General features: G+C 36.9%; 2 protein-coding genes across 19 annotated transcripts in view; one reads left to right on the forward strand and one right to left on the reverse strand.

Moving 5' to 3' along the window:
• cdk5rap2 (CDK5 regulatory subunit associated protein 2) overlaps positions 1-18,843 on the reverse strand; it is a 635,428-nt gene that overhangs the window by 205,879 nt on the left and 410,706 nt on the right. The window lies entirely within an intron of this gene.
• The window catches only part of rapgef1b (Rap guanine nucleotide exchange factor (GEF) 1b), a 103,460-nt gene that overhangs the window by 53,132 nt on the left and 31,485 nt on the right, over positions 1-18,843 (forward strand). For 4 of the 18 annotated variants that reach the window (XM_087299390.1, NM_001328346.1, XM_087299381.1 and 1 more), the window contains 6 exon segments: positions 2,215-2,364; positions 7,777-7,839; positions 10,442-10,562; positions 12,326-12,512; positions 14,480-14,944; positions 17,574-17,800. In XM_087299390.1, the coding sequence (XP_087155516.1) occupies positions 2,215-2,364; positions 7,777-7,839; positions 10,442-10,562; positions 12,326-12,512; positions 14,480-14,944; positions 17,574-17,800 (1,213 nt within the window). 18 annotated transcript variants of the gene reach the window in all.

Here is an 18,843-nt window from a genome sequence, read left to right on the forward strand (position 1 = left end):
AATTGTGGAGTCATGGGACAAGGTTATAATAGTTTCTATTTCGTTTTGTTTTTTGTTTTCAAATTCAGTTCGTTTTAGACGCAGATTTACCAGTTTTTATTAGTTTCTATATTTTGAATTGTCTTAGTTTTAGTTTAGTTTTTATTGGTTTTTAGTATTAGTTTTTTTTTCTAAATGAGGATATTTGTTAGGTGCAAGATTCAAAATCAACTGGATAAATATTGTATAATAAAAACTCATACATTTTTTGAAACCTGTATTCAGAGAACACATGAACACTACCACAACCATCTACCCATCCTCAAATTCCAATACAGCTGCCCACAGGATAGCAGCCCTAAGTACAATATGTGTGCAAGGCTGCTTCTGAGGTTAGATACAAAGTAGTGATGGGAAGTTCAGATTTTTAACGCGGATTGTCGGACTGAACATGTAGTCGGCATTCTCAGCAATAGTAATTTCAGTCAGTTAAAACATCACCATGATCTGAAAAATGTCTAACAGTAAAGATTTGCAACCCAACTGAATCATGATTCACTTATTTAAACTTTATTACGATTGTCTGTTATGAAATAAACTTACGTTTTTCACCAGATCCTCTCATTTAAGCCCTCGATTCACCCACACTGCAGTTGTTCAAGTTTAGTTCAGTCACACAGAAGGCTGCTGTTTGTGTTTGGTTTACCGAATCACGCATGCGCTGTATTATCAGTTCACCGCTTCTCAATGTAACATTACTGCTACTGTTCTAATAACTGAATGAGAGTATATATTGGATTATTTAGAGCCGGAGGGGGTATTAGGCTTGTTAAAAAGTAAGTAGCTTGTGGATAAGTGTTTACTGGAGACGCAAATCGTTTCAAACGATTCAGTTCGATTTGGTGAACTAGTTCAACCGGTTCACTTAGAAGATCCGGTTAAAAAGATTTGTTCGCGACCGTGATACAGAAATAAACCCCATTATTGGGAACAAATGTGTTAAAGTAATAGTTTTAAGTGTCTATATTTAATGCTGTCACCGTGCTGCTATCATGTCCACTCGTTGTTTTTGTCGCGGGAGCAACAGCGAGGATGACTGGAGGAGAACCGGCTCGATCTGGCCAATGGCAGAAGGACTACAGACTCTGAGGTGCCGTACGGGTCAAACACCTGTAGCGCAAATTATATTTACTTCTAAATGGCTTACAGTAAGATTATGTATTAAATACATTTTAAAATACGAAAACGAAGAAGGTTTTTGCTATAATTCTAGTTAGTTTCAGTTAGTTGTATATAAACAATACAGTTTCAGTTAGTTCTATTTTTTTTTTAAACTCTCGTTTTTATTTTTATTTCAGTTAACGACAATTATTTTACATTTTAGTTTTCTTTTTTTTTTGGAAGGAGAAATGCCATCATGCGGTGTTCACATCAGACGCAGCTTGCGCTAATAGAAAATAGTAATTAGATTCTTGAACTTTTGATTCTACTTGCCTTACTTGCATGTCAACTTTGCTTCATTTGTGCGGGAAATGCACATCACAATAGACCCATATTCACATCATTGAAGGTACATCTGTTGGCCAGATGACTCTAATTGCTTTGATAAATGACTAACATGGATTTTATCAAGAGAGTAGCTGTGTATTATGTGCTTTAAGAAGGCTGGAAAATGTTATAGATTCGTTCAGTGCCATGCCTGGGTCCATCAGATCCTTCAGAGGTGCACCAGCTCTGTGCTCTGTGGTCATCAACTCCTTCAGAAACTGCTCTTTGATGACTTTCGACTGAGCCGGTCCTTATTTGATGACCTGCTGTCCCACTTCGACAGGAAGATTTCACCTCGGGACGCTAACAACAGGCCCTAGATCAAAAATACTACTAATGCAAGCTCCTGATTGGTTGATTCGGTGCAAATATCTGCCAAAGTTCAGATTTGTCAACTCAATCGAGTTAATAAACCATTAATAAATAAAAAACCTTTAACTATGACTTTTTCCCTCAATAAACATTTAATTTGCTGCTTATTAATAATTATTAATGTAGTACTTGGGCTTCAGTGTAGGGTTGGATTAGGGATGTAGAGTAAGATCATGTATATATTTATAAGTACTAATAAATAACCAATATCTTAATAATTGGCAGATATTAAGCCACTAGTTAATACTTAAAAGCTTAACAAAAATCTAGACCATTTATGAGTTACTAATGTTTCTCTGTCTTGTTGTGTCTCAGTGGGTGTGAAAATCCTCTAACCGAAAGAGAGAAGGCCATCCTGAGTAAGACCACGCCCATTGTCACGCCCACTGACAGCTTGACTGACATGTCAGAGGAGGAGGCTCCGCCCAAACCTCCTCTACCAGGACCCAAACTAGCAGAGCACAGGTGAGGGGGCGTGGCTTAGTCTAACAATACTTTTATTTTGCTTTTAAAAAGGAACCTATTATGCAAAAATCACTTTATAAGGGGTTTAAGCAGAAAAGGTCTGTGAATATAACCAGCCTCTAATGGTAAAAATTAATTAATTCCATGTTTTATAATTACACTTAATAAAAACAGTCTGCAGAAACATTTTGATTGACATTCTCCTTTTGTATGTGTCATCAGAGAAGGAAAGCCCTGCCCACTAGTGACCATCTCTATCTCATTTGCATAGAACGTTAGTCTTGTTTTTGAATCTACCACTGTTGACACAGACATTTGCAGCTCCGCCCTCTTTTGAAAAGAGCACAATCTCATTTGAATTTAAAGCGACAGTCACCAAAATCCCACACAACTACATTTAAATCAGAGGGGGTAAGCCCCGCCCACCAGTGATCGTCTCTATCTCATTAGCATAGAACGTTAGTCTTGTTTTTGAATCTGCCACTATGCTGACACACAGGCATTTGTAGCACCGCCCTCTTTTGAAAAGAGAACAATCTCATTTGAATTTAAAGGGACAATCGCCAAAGTAGCTCGCAACTGTATTTAAACCTCTTATAAAACTGATTTTTACATGATAAGTTCTCTTTAAACCAACAAATAACCACCCTAACCCTACCCGTTTCCCACCTCAAGACCACCAGAAGTGTTCTCCAGTACATAATGAACACATTTAAGTACATTATATTCATATTTTGATGTAAGTACATAGTAGTTAAGGGCACTTAATCTAAAGTGGGACCAACTTTTCTTTAAAACACTATAACTTTACTATAGAATATTATAAAAATAGCATCTGATATGTTTATATATGTATATGTATGTTAATATGTAATTTACCTTTCCTTATAAAATATTAGAAATATATATGGAGGTTTAGTATAATTATATATTATTATTACTATTAAGAGCTTTAAAAGTTCTTAAATTTCACTTTGGAAAAGGTGTAAGAACCTGATTCTGATAAGAAATGCGTAAAGAAGACTACACCGAACACATGCTAAATAATGTAAGCAATGATTTTGCCAATTATTAGGTTGATATTGGTTGATTTTATACCTTACTGTTTCCTTCTTAGCCATCAGATTGAGGTAAACATGCTTGTTGGTAGTGTGTATATGCATTAATGAGGTCAACATTGTGTGCTGTAGTTCAGTGTGTGCTGTAGTGCAGGTTGAAGTGCATTAGAGTACACTGTTTATCTTTAGTGTGATGGTGATTTCCCGCAGATGAGTCATGCTCATTCTTAAATCTGCTTTATTTCCGCTTGTATCTAAATATATGTGAATGAGGACACATCCGATATACACACTCACACTCATTCATATGACAGCATCCACTCAGTCAATGACTTCTGAAGCAGAAGTTTGGTTTTCCGCTTATTTTTGTCTGATTTTAGAGACATGATGCAGTAAAAGAGCATCATTTACACTTTTTCAAAAGGGGAAATGCTGATGGTTGCCAGTTATTGTTACTGTCTGGTGTGTCTGTGAGTGTGTGGAGGGTGTGTGAGATAATGTTAGCTATAGACTTAGCGTATGTGGCATTTAATTTTACATTAGTGACATTTAAAGCTATCGTTCATGTCATTGAATATAAATGTCACACTTCCTAACGTCAGTTCAAATAATCATTTTTTTTAATGCTTATTTTCATTAAAAAAATATTGTGCAGTTTTTTTTGTTGTTATTTTATTTATATGAAGAAAAACATGAGGATGTAAGTAAAGTTTATACTTTATCAGTAATGCCTAGTTCAGACTGCATGATTTTAGCCCCGATTTTGGCTCGCCGACAGGTTTTGAGAAATCGCAGCCGGCCTGAAATCACAGGCAAATCGGTTTTCGTGCACGTAAAGGACAATCACACAGTATGAACTATCAAAGACGCGATCTGAGAGAATTCAAATCATGCCGTGTGAATTGAGTTTTGACTGAAAATAACATCAGCGATTGCCTACAGCCAATGAGAGAGCGGCATTCACTTGTGTGTGCGTGTGTGTATACCTGCTGCAGGCCAGCGGGAGGCTGGGGGAGAAGTTAAAAGCGCTCTTTTTCGGTTTATTTGGACCCACGAAATGGAGAAAAAACTAGTGGAGGTTTGACAGGACTCAGGAGCACCCATGTCTGTTTGACGTTTAATACAGAAAGAAATTAGTTTATTATCAACGTTGAGGAGAAATGGCTAATTCCCTTTAAACCCAGGTGATCAAACATGTACATGTTCTACCCCATTAAAGGCTTCTTTCTCATTATGTAGTTAATATCAAAAGATATACTACGTGTTTTTGACTGTGAGACGTAGTTTGGACGAAGTTGTCGGCGATTCTTCCTATGGTAAAGTCATGCAATGTGAAAGTCCCTGTCGCCGATCCATCTTGCAGTGTAAACAAAGCAGCGACGAAACGCTAGCCATGATAGTCAAACAGTGTGAAAACATCTGTGACACGACTACTTTGAAAATCATGCAGTCTGAACTCGGCATAAAAATGTATTGTGCGAAAGTGCAGGATAGGTGTTGTCCAATATCACATTATATTTCTAAAAAGGAAAAAAAATTAGGATATAAGAAGCTCATTCATTATTAGATGTAAAAATTAAATTGTAGGTTGGCTGATAGCTGATATTAAAACATTTATATATATATATATATATATATATATATATATATATATATATATATATATATATATATATATATATGTATATATATATATATATTAGGGCTGTCAAATGATTATACACATTATATTATACTATATTATATATATGTTATATTATATATTATATTATATACATAGATTATACAGGATATACACACGCAGGGCCAGAGCAAGCTGAACTGGCTCTCTAGGCAAACGACAATCACGCCGTTATTCGTATTGAAGGCAGAGGACCGTGAGGGAGAGTGTAGGTGTAGCGGATGAATGTGAGGACCGGGGGTTTGCTCACTATTCTGCTGCCCAAGGCAGCCACCTAGGTCGCCTCTATGGACGCGCCGTCCCTAAACACACATAGGCCACAACAAGAACTAAAAAACTGCAACTGCGTTATTTTTTCTGTTGTTTTTTTTCCGTTAAATATTTCAAACTTATCACGTGCGTTAACGCGCTAATTTTGACAGCCCTAATATATATATATATATATATATATATATATATATATATATATATATATATATATACTGGTGGGAGGCGTGCATTATAGTGTCCCACCAGTGATGATATACAGCCACATCACACTGCTACGAGTGTGATATTGCGTATATTCAACAGTTCAACGGCATTATTGTGTGTATAAAAAAGAAAATCAAACACTGAGAGTCTAAAAACCCCTTTGTATTAGGAACTACTTTCTTCCGCCATTCATACACATCTGCAGCTGATGTTAGAACAGCAGAAACCGTTACTAATACACCAACGTTTAGAGCTAGTATTTGAATGATTCTCTAGCATAATGTCTAAAGTGATGACAAAACAGCTGATTTTGCAGACATTTTAAGATAAGTACAGAGATCTCTCTCTACGTAATTACAGTCTATTACAGTCTACAATATTTATTTGTTGCAATCGGGATATCACAATAATTAACCCTGAAAAAAAGCAGAGCAATCACTACCAGACTGCTGTTGTGTTTGCGATTAGGAAGAACGCTAAACACATGCGGGGATTTCTTCTGTCTTTCTGCCAACACAAACACATTCCTTTTGCGAGTCCATCTCACTCTTAATACACTACAATTACGATGGTATCAACTTAGAATATCACTTACCTGTTTAATAATGATTTTATTAGCTGTAGTTAAAAATTACGCTGTATTTTTTCCTTATTATGTTGTCTGTGGGTGCTTTCACATCTGTAGTTCGCTTCATTTGGTCCGCACCAAGGGTAATAAATGATACATTGTTGCATCTTCTGCCGTCTTTGGGTCGTTTTCACACCACACTGCTGGCTTTGGTCCAAACCATTTGAAATGAACCAAAATGCAGTCATCTGACAAAATCCACATCTCTCATTGGCCAGATGTTGTTAAACATATTTCATAAACTGCTTATTGATTGGTCAGAATTCACATGCAGGAAAATGCCAGTGAACTCCTGCAAGTAAACAAAACCTTTTACTCTGGAGGGACGACTGCGCTGGCTGATTGTATGCCTGCTTTAGACAAACTATACATTACGAAAAAGAAGCTCGGTCGCGGCTGGAAAACAGTGTTTAATGCGTCGCTCGTCACTTCAGGAGGAGGCGTGAATTAATTTAGCAAAACTGCAACATGGTCATCTTGCGGAAATATTATCAACGATCCATCAGGTAATGTTTTCCCCTCTCTCTCTCTGTTGGTAAAGCGCTGTCAACAAATATTTTCCTCCATATCCCATAATGGATTGGACCTGTTTTAGTACGGATCATATTCTCACCACAAACAAACCGCTCCAGGGTTCGTTTGAAAGCGTACCGAGACCACCTCTTCAAGCAGGTCTCGGTACGCTTATTTGGTCTGCTTTTGGTGCGCACTCAAGTACGATTGCTGCATTCTCACCTGCCCAAACAAACCGCACCAAAAGGGGAAACAAACTCTAGTGCGATTCAATCGAACTAAATAAGGCAGGTGTGAAAGCACCCTGTGTCGCCACCTTATGGATGGACAACGTCAATAGGCTGATGGCCGCCGACATGCTATCTCTCAGAAATTATAAATATATAAAATAGGCACTATCTTTATAAACTGCATAGCTGCAATTTAAATAACTACATTCTCGACTAAAACAGCCTGAAAAGTACATTGTTGTCCCACAGCTGCAACATTTGTCAAACTGTAGAGTGTCCTCTGCTTATTGCTGTATGTGGGTGGATTAATACACAAGAGAGAAGGGTGAACAGGCAGTACAGCATATATATTACAACATATAAAATGTTGTAATATCAGGCATCAGAATAATACTGATAATCGTTTTTTTATTTTATTAATTTTTATTCTATATTTTTTATCAAACTTTTTTTGAAGTAGAAAACTGTAAATATTGGTAAAGTTAAATTGATTATCTGTATTTTTTCTTATATAATGTTGTAATATCTGCCGTCAGCCAATCTACACCAAATTTTGCATCTGAAAATGAATGAGCTTTACTTAAATACTCATTTTTATTTTCATAACTTTAAGTATGTCATCCTCTCTGGGTGAAGTCTATGTGGTTTGTTTTATTCACTGTGATTCTTTCAACTGCTGTCTCTGTTTCTGTTTCTCTCTCCATCTTTGTGTCCTCCAATCAAACGCCGTCTTTGTCTTCCTGTATTTTCATTCATTCTTTTTCTTTGTTTGTCCTCTGCTCATCTTCTTTCTCTGTCTTCTGTGATGGTTTGCTTGTCCTGGGACAGGAACAGGATGCAGTTGTGCTCCGATCCTGTTACCGGGCAGCGGAGGGCTACGATGATGGAAACGTACGTTAGCCAATTGGGTGCTCTGTGTGCATTATGGCATCACACAGTCATGCCCCTCGCCCTCTGATTGGTGGCTGCATGTGGTTGTGTGGCAGTCTGCGTCCAATAGGATTGCAGACCGCTGGCCAATCAGGGGAGAGAGACTGGTTGCAGTGAATTTGCATGGCTAACCAATGAAGCCTAATTTGTAAATACCAAAAGGAGTGTGAATGAATATTTGTCTTTTTTAATTATGCTTTGCAATCGATCTTAATGTGAATACATGCAAACATTATATCACATAAAGAATATACAGTTGAAGTCAGAATTATTAGCCCCCCTTTAATTTTTTTTCTTATTTAAATATTTCCCAAATGATGTTTAACAGAGCAAGGAAATGGTCACAGTATGTCTGATAATATTTTTTCTTCTAGAGAAAGTGTTATTTGTTTTATTTTGGCTAGAATAAAAGCAGTTTTTATCTTTTAAACATCATTTTAAGGACAAAATTATTAGCCTCTTTAAGCTATATATTTTTTTGATAGTCTACAGAAGAAATTATCGTTATACAATAACTTGCCCAATTCCCCTAACCTGCCTAGTTAACCTAGTTAAGCCTTTAAATGTCCCTTTAAGCTGTATAGAAGTGTCTTAAGAAATATCTAGTCAAATATTATTTACTGTCATCATGCCAAAGATAAAATAAATCCATTATTAGAGATAAGTTATTAAAATATTATGATTAGAAATGTGCTGAAACAATGTCTCTGTTAAACAAAAATTGGGGAAAAAAAATAATAAAACGGGGGGGCTAATAATTCTGGCTGTTAAGAATTCTGACTTCAACTGTACGTCTACAAACAACTGCAGTTTCACCTTTTAAACAGAGATGGAGACAAAGAGGCAAAACTTACAGCTTTAAATTCGAACTGAATTAATTATTCTGAAAATGACAGATAATAGTCAAATAATAACAAAGAAAAGGGGTCTCAAACTCAAATTGGAGGGCCAATCCAGTGATTGACAATTCATAGGAGGGCCGTTTTAACATTCAAGCACAAGAAACAAGTGATGTAATTGGTGCTTCTTAGGACAACAGACATGATGTTTATATTTCAAGCATTACCTATCACAAATCAACAAATCAGCACTTTTTTTTTGCTTCACATAACTGCTGAAATATAGTTGTGGCTGTTAAAATTTTGACATTTCAATTAGAGCTGTGAACCTACTCTGGTCTCACTGTTCGGTTACGATTATCATGCCATCGATTCAGTTCATTTTGATATCTCGGTGCACCACGGTGCATTGACGATGCTTTCCATACACAGTTGTATATTTTTTTTTCACAGCACAGCAATTCTTGTATTAAAATGTATAAATATATTTATATACTATTTGTAATACAATATTGTCCTTTAATAATACATTCAGATGTATACACTGTGCCTATAAATTGTAATACAATATTGTCCTTTAATAATACATTCAGATGTATACACTGTGCCTATAAATTGTTATACAATATTGTCCTTTAATAAAACAGTCAGATGTATAAACTGTGTCTTTAAACAACACAAGCATTTATGTTTTAACACTATTTTTGTTGATTTTAGTAACTTTTAACATGTACAACAAAAATCTGATTCAAACATACACAATAATAATAATAATGATGATAATAAATGAAAAGTAAAACAATAGAAAAAATAATGAGGAGTTTCCTCATCTCAGCTTATGGACTTACCGGCACATACAGTCAATCCGGGGAGATATAAAAAGCACATAAATTATTTAAACTAAAACCGAGAAAACCACAATTCACAAGCTCGTATTGAACCGTGGAGGTCGTACCTAATGGTTCAATATTATATTGAGAACCGTGGCATCCATAGTCCTAATAATGATAATAATGATTATTATCTTTTCTTATCAAATAAAACATTTATCCGACATTTTTTTATGCGCATTTTCAAAATTTATGCACATCTTGGCGTTTTTTTTAACTGATTTTTTATGCACATATCCAAAATGCACATAAAAATAGGTAGATGGAAACGTAGCTTGTGGGAGTGTTGACAGGTCTCGCGCACAAAGAACGAAATGGGTAAACGAGATAAATGTTCCACTACTTAATCAGTCCTGGATGCTTTGTTATTGGGCGGATACAAAAAATGTTAAGGATGTTAATAACAGTAAAAAAAAAAAAAAAGTGTCACTAAATATACTTGGTCGGCTGTTGATATACCTGGGCGGCCACCCAAGTTAGAGCCTATGTGTGGGAAGCACTGCTATATATTTAAAAAACGTTTCAGATTATGAGACAAAATGTTCTAAACGGAACACATTCCTTCAGTATTTAGTTCTAGAAGCGCATCCCGCTTTGATTTCTCCCTCATTAGTTTATTCTGATGTTTCCATGGTTATTATTGAAGTGTAAAGAATAGTCAGGGAAACCCAATATCTGCTCTGCTGCTTTTCTGTGTGTCTCTGTGTGTGTTCAATTAAACTTCATTCCGGACCCTCACTAACAGACCGTCTGTGCTCGTTTTCTTTGACCTTGTTGCACTGTTTGTATCATACTGGCGAGCTCATTTACATAAATCTGCATATTCTGCCGTAGTCCACCGGCTCTGCCTCCGAAGAAGCGTCAGTCGGCCCCGTCACCCACCCGTGTGGCAGTGGTGGCCCCGATGAGCCGGGGTCCATGTAGCCTTAGCCTGCCTCCTGGAGCCCTCAGACAGGTACAACAACACATTCAAATTCCAAATAAGTCTTTGCCCTTTCATATTTAAAGGAATATAATAACTGTAGTACTATCTGGAAAATAAGCAATACTTTTGATATAAGCAATACTTACTTTATATACTTTTGCTCTTTTTTTCTTAAGTTTTTTTAGGTGGCTTTTTTTTGCTTCTTTTTTTCCTCCCTTGTTTTTATTTTATTTATTTTTTTCATTTATTTTTTGAAGATATATTGTTATGTGTAACTAAATTCCGTGCTATGATGACAGTACATTACATTTTACTAGTTATTTTCAAGATACTAATGTACAGTTGAAAGCAGAAGTTTACATGCACTGAATAAAGTCAGATGTTAATGTGACTAAGCTTTTTCTCTTTTAAGTAAGTTAGGATTATTAAATTTGTTTATGCTTAATAGCAGAATAATAAGAAAGATGTTTTTTGAGAAATTGTTAGAACTTTTCTTGAAAGTCAAGTTTACGTACAATAAGATTATTCTGCCTCTGAAAAAGCTCAGATGATGATGTCAAGGTTTTGGAAGTTTCTGATTGGCTAATTGACAACATTTGAGTTAATTGGAGGCACAACTGTAGAATAGTATTGAAGGGAATCCTCAAACACACTGCTTCCTTCTGTGACAACATGGGAAAATCAACAAGCCAGAATCAACAAAAAAGCCAGATTACAATTTGCTAAATTACACTGGGAGAAAGAGTAATTTTTGGAGACATGTCCTGTAGGCTAATGGAACTAAGATTGAACTGTTTGGCCATAATGACCAGTGTTACATTTGGAGGACAAAGGAGAAAGCGCACAAGCCTAGGAACACCATCCCAACTGTGAAGTATGGGGGCGGCAGCATCATGTTGTGGGGATGTTTTGCTGCAGGAGGGACTGGTCAGCTTCACAGCATAGATGCCATCATGAGGAAAGAACATTATGTAGAAATACTGAAGCAACATCTCAAGACATCAGCCAGGAAATTAAAACTTGACCACAAATGGGTCTTCCAAACAGACCATGACCCTAAGCACACTGCCAAATTAGTTCAAATGTGCTTTAAGGAGAACAGAGTGTATGTTTTGGAGTGGCCATCACAAAGCCCTGAACTCAATCCTATAGAAAATTTGTGGGCAGAGTCAAAAAAGCTTGTGCGAGCAAGACAATAAATTTGACTCAGTTACACCAAATCTGTCAGGTGAAATGGGCCAAAATTCATGCAAACTATTGTGAGAAGCTTGTGGAAGGACACCCAAAACATTTGACCAAAGTTATACAGTTTAAAAGCAAAGCTAAAAACTACCAAGGAAAAGTATGTAAACTTTTGAATGTCTAGAAATTAATAATAATAGATTAATACAAATAATAATACAAATATTTGAGTTTTAAATTGGCTTTTTAATAATCATACATTTTCTGTGACTTTCACTATTTAATCATTACTAATTTATTAGCAAAAATTAAAATTTTATTTCAATATTTAATCATTATTTATTTTAGATAAAAAAATATATATTGAAATTTGAATAAATTATTTAAATCGTAAAAAATAAATTTACAAGTTAATATTTTTGATCAAATGCACTATCGATGTTTAAGGCTGCATCAGTATTACAGTTTTTATGTTATGCAGTTTTTTTTTGTCATGCCAGCAAAGAAAGCAAAACATTTTACAGACAAGTGATTTTTAAAACCACACACTGAAATAGTTGTGCAGGTCTGCATTGTGGTGTGTGTGTAAGTGTGTGTTGTCTGTGCTCCAGCAGCAGGAGTTTGATGTGGATCTCCTCCAGAGGCGTTTCTCAGGCGGCAGTCAGTCGTATGATGGAGAATCTCCTCGTCTTTCTCCCTGTAACAGCATGGGAAAACTCAGCAAATCTGATGAGCAGCTTTCGTCTCTGGAGCGGGACAGTGGACAGTGCTCTCGCAACACCAGCTGTGAAACGCTTGGTACATACACACTGATTGGGAGTGTGTTTTGTTTTCTCATTTCTGTTAGCTGATTGAGTTTCTTCAGTAATGTTTCATACAAAGGTTCAAATTAAAATGTTATATTGCATGAAATAAAGCAGCATTTCCATCCAATGAGTCAAAAAGGACAAAATCGTCACTTCCTGATAAACTGACAGCAAATATCAGACAGAAAAATGTTTTTGTTTTTTTAGAGGTAGGAGAAGCCATTGCAGGTCTTTTTTTCTTCTATAATAAATTTCTTGCGCCTCAAGCCGACTTTCCACTGCATATGACAAGCGACAGACCGGAAGTCATTCATTTCCAATGCAGGGTAGTCTGGAAACTGCGTAGAGCTCCGATCATCTCTGTATGTTGAAAATTCGGATATGATTTGAGTTAGATGCTTTAAAATATTTGAGTTTCTGCGACTAGATCGCATGCTACTGCAAAAGGAACTATTTATTTCCGCCGTTCATACACCTCTGAAGCTGACCGTCAGAACAGCAGAAACCGTTGCTCATTCACCAACGTCACTTTAGAGCTAGTGTTTGAATGATTCTCTAGTGTAATGTCTAAAGTGATGAGAAAACAGCTGATTTTGCTCACATTTTAGGATTACAAGGCTGAACAGCATGAAATGCCATCAGTCTACAGAGATTTCCAAGTATTTTTCTGTTGCAATCGGGAGAACAATAATTAACTCCCGAAAAAGCCAAAACAAACACTAGCAGATTACTATGGTATGAATACAGCACTACAAAATACAAAAGAAAGAGATCGATTTAGAAAGTCATTTACCTATTTGATAATGATTTGTTCAGCTGTAGTTTGAAACGTACACTGAAAAAAATGCTGTTGTTCTCCGCTAAGCGCCTATTTTGCAGTCTCTGTCGCCATCTTGTGGCAGAACATCAACCGTCTTTGCTCTGCTTAGTATGACAAGCTAATGGCCACCGACGATCTCCGAAATTATAAATATTTAAAATAGGCACTATCTTTATAAATGAATTGCATAGTTGCAATCTAAACAACTACATTCTCGCCTAAAAAGCCTCAAAAGTGCATTATGTTGTCCAACAGCTGCAATATTTGTCAAACTGTAGTACTCTGCTTTGCCACTCATGTGGGCAGAGTAATACACAAGGGTGAAGAGGCTGAAGGAGTGCTGATATTACTTTAATATCTCATGGCTATCAGCCAATCGGATTCGAGAACCGGACAAAACTGTTGTATAAATGAGCAATATCACACGAGTAGCAGTGCGATATGGCTGTATATCGGCACTGTTGGGAGGCGTGCGTTGCTTTAGTGCCCCCACCAGTGCCGATATACAGCCATATCGCACTGCTACGAGTGTGATATTGCGTTTATACAACAGTTTGACGGCATAATTGTGTATATAAAAACAAAATCATACATGGAGAGTCTTAAAAACCCTTTTGTATGAGGAACTACTTTCTTCCGCGTTGGATTCCAATCATAAGCTGACAGTTAAACAGCTGAGCAAGCATCTTTTAAACTTTACATCTGTAGTGTCTGCTTTTTGCTGGCTGTATGTGGGCGGAGTAATACACAAAGGGTAAAGAGGCTGTACGGGTGCTGATATTACTTGAATGTATCACGGCTATCAGCCAATCAGATTCGAGAACCAGACAGAACTGTTGTATAAACTGCAATATTGCATAGAGCATATATATAATACATCAATATATTATATCAAAATTCATATCATATGTGTATTCACAATAAAAAAGTTATTTAATTATAATAAAATTTAAAAAGCTGAAAGTAATAATAAAACAATATATGAACACACTCTATCTCTGAGCTGCTTTTTACTGTTATTTATTATTACTTTGAAGTTATCACTCTATAGTTCAACCACTGCCTTAATTAATAAATAAATTGACTTGACCATCAATAACTTATCAGGATTAACTTCTTTGTTTCTTTTCTTTTTACAGAGGGATACGATCCAGATTACGACTTTTTAAATCAGGATCTGTCCGTCTCGGAACCGCTGCAGTTTCCCACCAACACTGGCGGCAGTCTGAGCCCTCTTCCAGAGTGCAACACTGAGTCTCAATCTCTAAGCCCCCCCCACATCCCTGCACGCCCACGCTTCAGCGCTCCAGTAACCAATCAGGCCTCCCTAGACTACTGGACTCCACCCCTCACACCTGGACAGGGTAATAGCGTGCTTCCCCCTGCCCTCCCACAGAAGAAGCGCCGCTCTGCACCAATCATATCGGCGTATCCTCTGTACGAGCGCCTCCCGTCACACTACGATAACCTATCAGAGGAGGAGCAGCCGACGCCGCCGTTTCCACTGGTTACACCGGGGTCGCCGCAGGTCAACGGAGACGGTGTTTTACAGTACACAGACGCTGACAGTCCACCGCCTCTGCCGGAGAAAAAGGGCAAACAGAGTAAGAGAAAAATCAGTCAGAACAAAGCAGATTTTTTTATTTTGAGGGCTCCTATTTTATCCCTTTTACAAGATGTTAGATAAACCTTTGCTGTCTCCAGAATGTGTCTGTAAAGTTTCAACTCAAAATACCCGTCACATCATTTATTCTACCCATTCTGCGCTCACAGCAACGTGTTGCTGTTTTTGTAGCCTGTGCCTTTAATGCAAATGAGCTGCTTCTCCCCGCCCACCGTTCTCACATGCGTTTCTGCTTCTAATGCGTTATATCAGATAAACAGCAGTCAGTGACAAAGTTAGACATGGATGAAGCTGATTCAGGGTTCATTTTTTGCAAGTAAATTTATTTGATATACAGTTGAAAGCAGAAGTTTACATACACTGTATAAAAGGCACATAATCATTTAAAAAACTTTTTCTCTTTTAGGTAAATTAGAATTATCAAAATGGTTTCTGTTATGCTTAACAGCAGAATAATGAGAGAGATGTTTTTTGAGAAATTGTTAGAACTTTTCTTGAAAGTCAAGTTTACATACAATAAGATTATTCTGCCTCTGAAAAAGCTCAGATGATGATGTCAAGGTTTTGGAAGTTTCTGATTGGCTTATTGACAACATTTGAGTTAATTGGAGGCACAACTGTAGAATAGTATTTAAGGAAAACCTCAAACACACTGCTTGCTTGTGTGACAACATGGGAAAATCAACAAGCCAGAATCAACAAAAAAGCCAGATTACAATTTGCTAAATTACACTGGGAGAAAGACTCGTTTTTGGAGACATGTCCTTTAGGCTGATGGAACTAAGATTGAACTGTTTGGCCTTAATGACCAGTGTTACATTTAGAGGACAAAGGGGAAAGCGCACAAGCCTAGGAACACCATCCCAACTGTGAAGTATGAGGGCTGCAGCATCATGTTGTGGGGCTGTTTTGCTGCAGGAGGGACTGGTCCACTTTACAGCATAGATGGCATCATGAAGAAAGAACATTATGTAGAAATACTGAAGCAACATCTCAAAACATCAGCCGGGAAATTAAAACTTGGCCACAAATGGGTCTTCCAAACAGACCATGACCCTACGCAAACTGCCAAATTAGTTAAAATGTGCTTTGAGGACAACAGAGTGAATGTTTTGGAGTGGCCATCACAAAGCCCTGAGCTCAATCCTATAGAAAATTTGTGGTTCTGTCAGGAGGAATGGGCCAAAATTCCTTTAAACTATTGTGAGAAGCTTGTGGAAGGACAACCAAAACATTTGACAAGTTATACAGTTTAAAAGCAAAGCTAAAAAAATACCAAGGAAAACTTTAGACTATCTAGAAATTAATAATGAATTCTCTCATTATTCTGGCATTTAACAAATGTAAATCATTTAGGTAATCCTAACAGACCTAAAATAGTAAAGGTTTAGTATGACTAAACGTCAGACATTTTTTAAAACAGGGTTATGTTTTTAAAGTGTATGTAAACTTACACTGGACATGAAGAAGTTCTAGTAAACTACTTGGACCGCAAATGACTTTTTTGTTTACAAATGTACTTTTTAGCAAATTTGCTTTTTTTTTTTGCAAACTCTGCGGTCCAATAAGAAATCCAATCCCGTCCGAATGCGAATGTCTTCGATTGCCGAAAAGTTTTTTCTTTTATAATACCCCTTCCAAACGGGCCAGGGCTGGCCAAGTGAATTGTGTCTGAGCGTGATTCAGAGCACTCACACTTCTCAAACGATCCGGGAAAAGGGCCTGGGCACGGTTCGGATAGCATAGTGTGATTAGGCCCTAAGAGCGGTGTTACTACATCGATGGTCATTCTCAAAAACCCATAATAGGAGCTCTTTAAATTTCAATCTGCTCAGTTTCAACATAAATTTGATCAGATTTCATCAATTGTGTTTTTTATTTCATGTCTATCCAGTTGACATTTATAGGGATTTTAAGAAGTAATGTGTTAAGCTACTTGAGTAATTAAATACTTTTCAGCCAGAGTAATTAGTACATTATTTAAAATACTTTATCGATCATGTAATTAGTAATGAATTACTTTTTTTAAAGTCACTTACACAACACTGTCTTTTAAAGATGCTTTTTCATCAATCGAAACGCAGAATATGCAGTTGACGTTAAAATTATCCGCCCTTCTGTGAATTTTTTTCTTTCTCTTTCAAATATTTCCCAAATGATGTTTAACAGAGCAAAGAAATTTTCACAGTATTTCCTATAATATTTTTTATTCTGGCAAAAGTCCTATGCGTTTTATTTTGGCTAGAATAAAAGCAGTTTTAATTTTTTTTAACCATTTTATTGTCAATATTATTAGCTTCCTTAAGCATTTTTTTCCGGTTGTCTACAGAACAAACCATCGTTATTTATTACCTTAACTTACCTAATTAACCTAGTTAAGCCTTTAAATGTCACTTTAAGCTGATTACTAATATCTTAAAAAATATCTAGTCAATTATTATATACTATCATCATGGCAAAAATAAAAGAAATCAGTTATTGGAGATGAGTTATTAAAACTATTATGTTTAGAAATGTGTTTAAAAAAATCTTCTCTCCGTTAAACAGAAATTGAGGAAAACATAAAAGAATTCAAATGTAATTCTAATTCATCTGTTTTCTCTGTGTAGTCCTGCAATACATGCAGTTTGTGGAGGATTACTCTGAGCCGCAGCCGTCCGTCTTCTACCAGCTGCCTCAGAGCGAGAGTATTTACGAGCAGCGCAGGAACAAGCGCTTTCAGGAAGTTTACGGCCTCAACGACTCCTACAGCAGCTCCGACTCCATTCCTGCTTCAGCTGCAGATCCGCACGAGCGCGTCCCACCACCAGCGCTGCCTCCAAAACTCAGACAACTGGTGAGTTATGATCACATCAAACGCATGTTATCAGGTCAGAGGTCACGCTCCTAAACCTCAGAGGTCAAACTCAGGTACGTTAGATTAGATTAGGCCTCATGTAGCAGCTTTGGTGGCCCTGTCAGGGTCAATGTAAAGGAGAGTGGAAACTATAAATGTTTTTTATTGTAAAAATGTTACAGATATTATCAGATTGCGAAGATTATGGACCTGTCCTGCTGTTGAATTTGTGCCCCCAAATTTTTTATTTATTTATTTATTTGTTTGTTTGTTTTTTGTTTTTCTATTTATTTGTTTCTTTGTTTATTTATTTTTGTTGCTTTAAATATAAATTTGGGGAAATAGCTCACATAGTTTTCTTTTGTTTTCTCTCCTTTAGTGTTTTCTTGTTCAAAGGCAACATGAAAATCAACTTGATTTCTTAAAAGTTCATATTTAAATATATGAAAAGTTCAGATGCGAAAGCCTCTAAATAGCATGTGAAAATTTCTTTTATATGAGCATAAATTTTCTCAACCTCCTATGTTTTTGGTCAGTTATTCCTCTTTAAAGGCAATGAAAAGAACTTAACCATCACCAAATTAGTAAAATTGCTAAACCAGACCAGGGTGGGGCCAAGTCAAAGCACTCACTCTGGTCCCCCGGGCTCTGCGATTGGTTGGGGAAAGTCCAAATTGAACCAAAAACAAACGATTGCAATTGGCTTAGGGCCTACTCACACTATGCCATCCGTACCGTGCCCAGGCCCGTTTCCCGGATCGTTTGAGAAGTGTGAGTGCGCTGAATCCGGCTCAAGCACGGTTCACTTGGCCGGCCCTGGCCCGGTTGGAAGAGGTGTGCCTGAGCGCGGTTCACTTGGGCTTTGGCACGGTACGCTTGTGTGTGAGTGCAAAACGCGTCAAAGCCCGAAACCGAGACGTGACTTTTAAGGGTCTATTTCATATGGATTTATTAATCATTCTTACTGTTCAGTGAACGCAAACTGCCGTAGTTTATTAAAGACGCAAACCCCTCACTGCACGACAGCTGCGCCTTCAGCAGAC

The sequence above is a fragment of the Danio rerio genome, chromosome 21, assembly GCF_052040795.2.
Source record: "Danio rerio strain M-AB ecotype USA chromosome 21, GRCz13ab, whole genome shotgun sequence".
Classification (NCBI taxonomy): domain Eukaryota; kingdom Metazoa; phylum Chordata; class Actinopteri; order Cypriniformes; family Danionidae; genus Danio; species Danio rerio.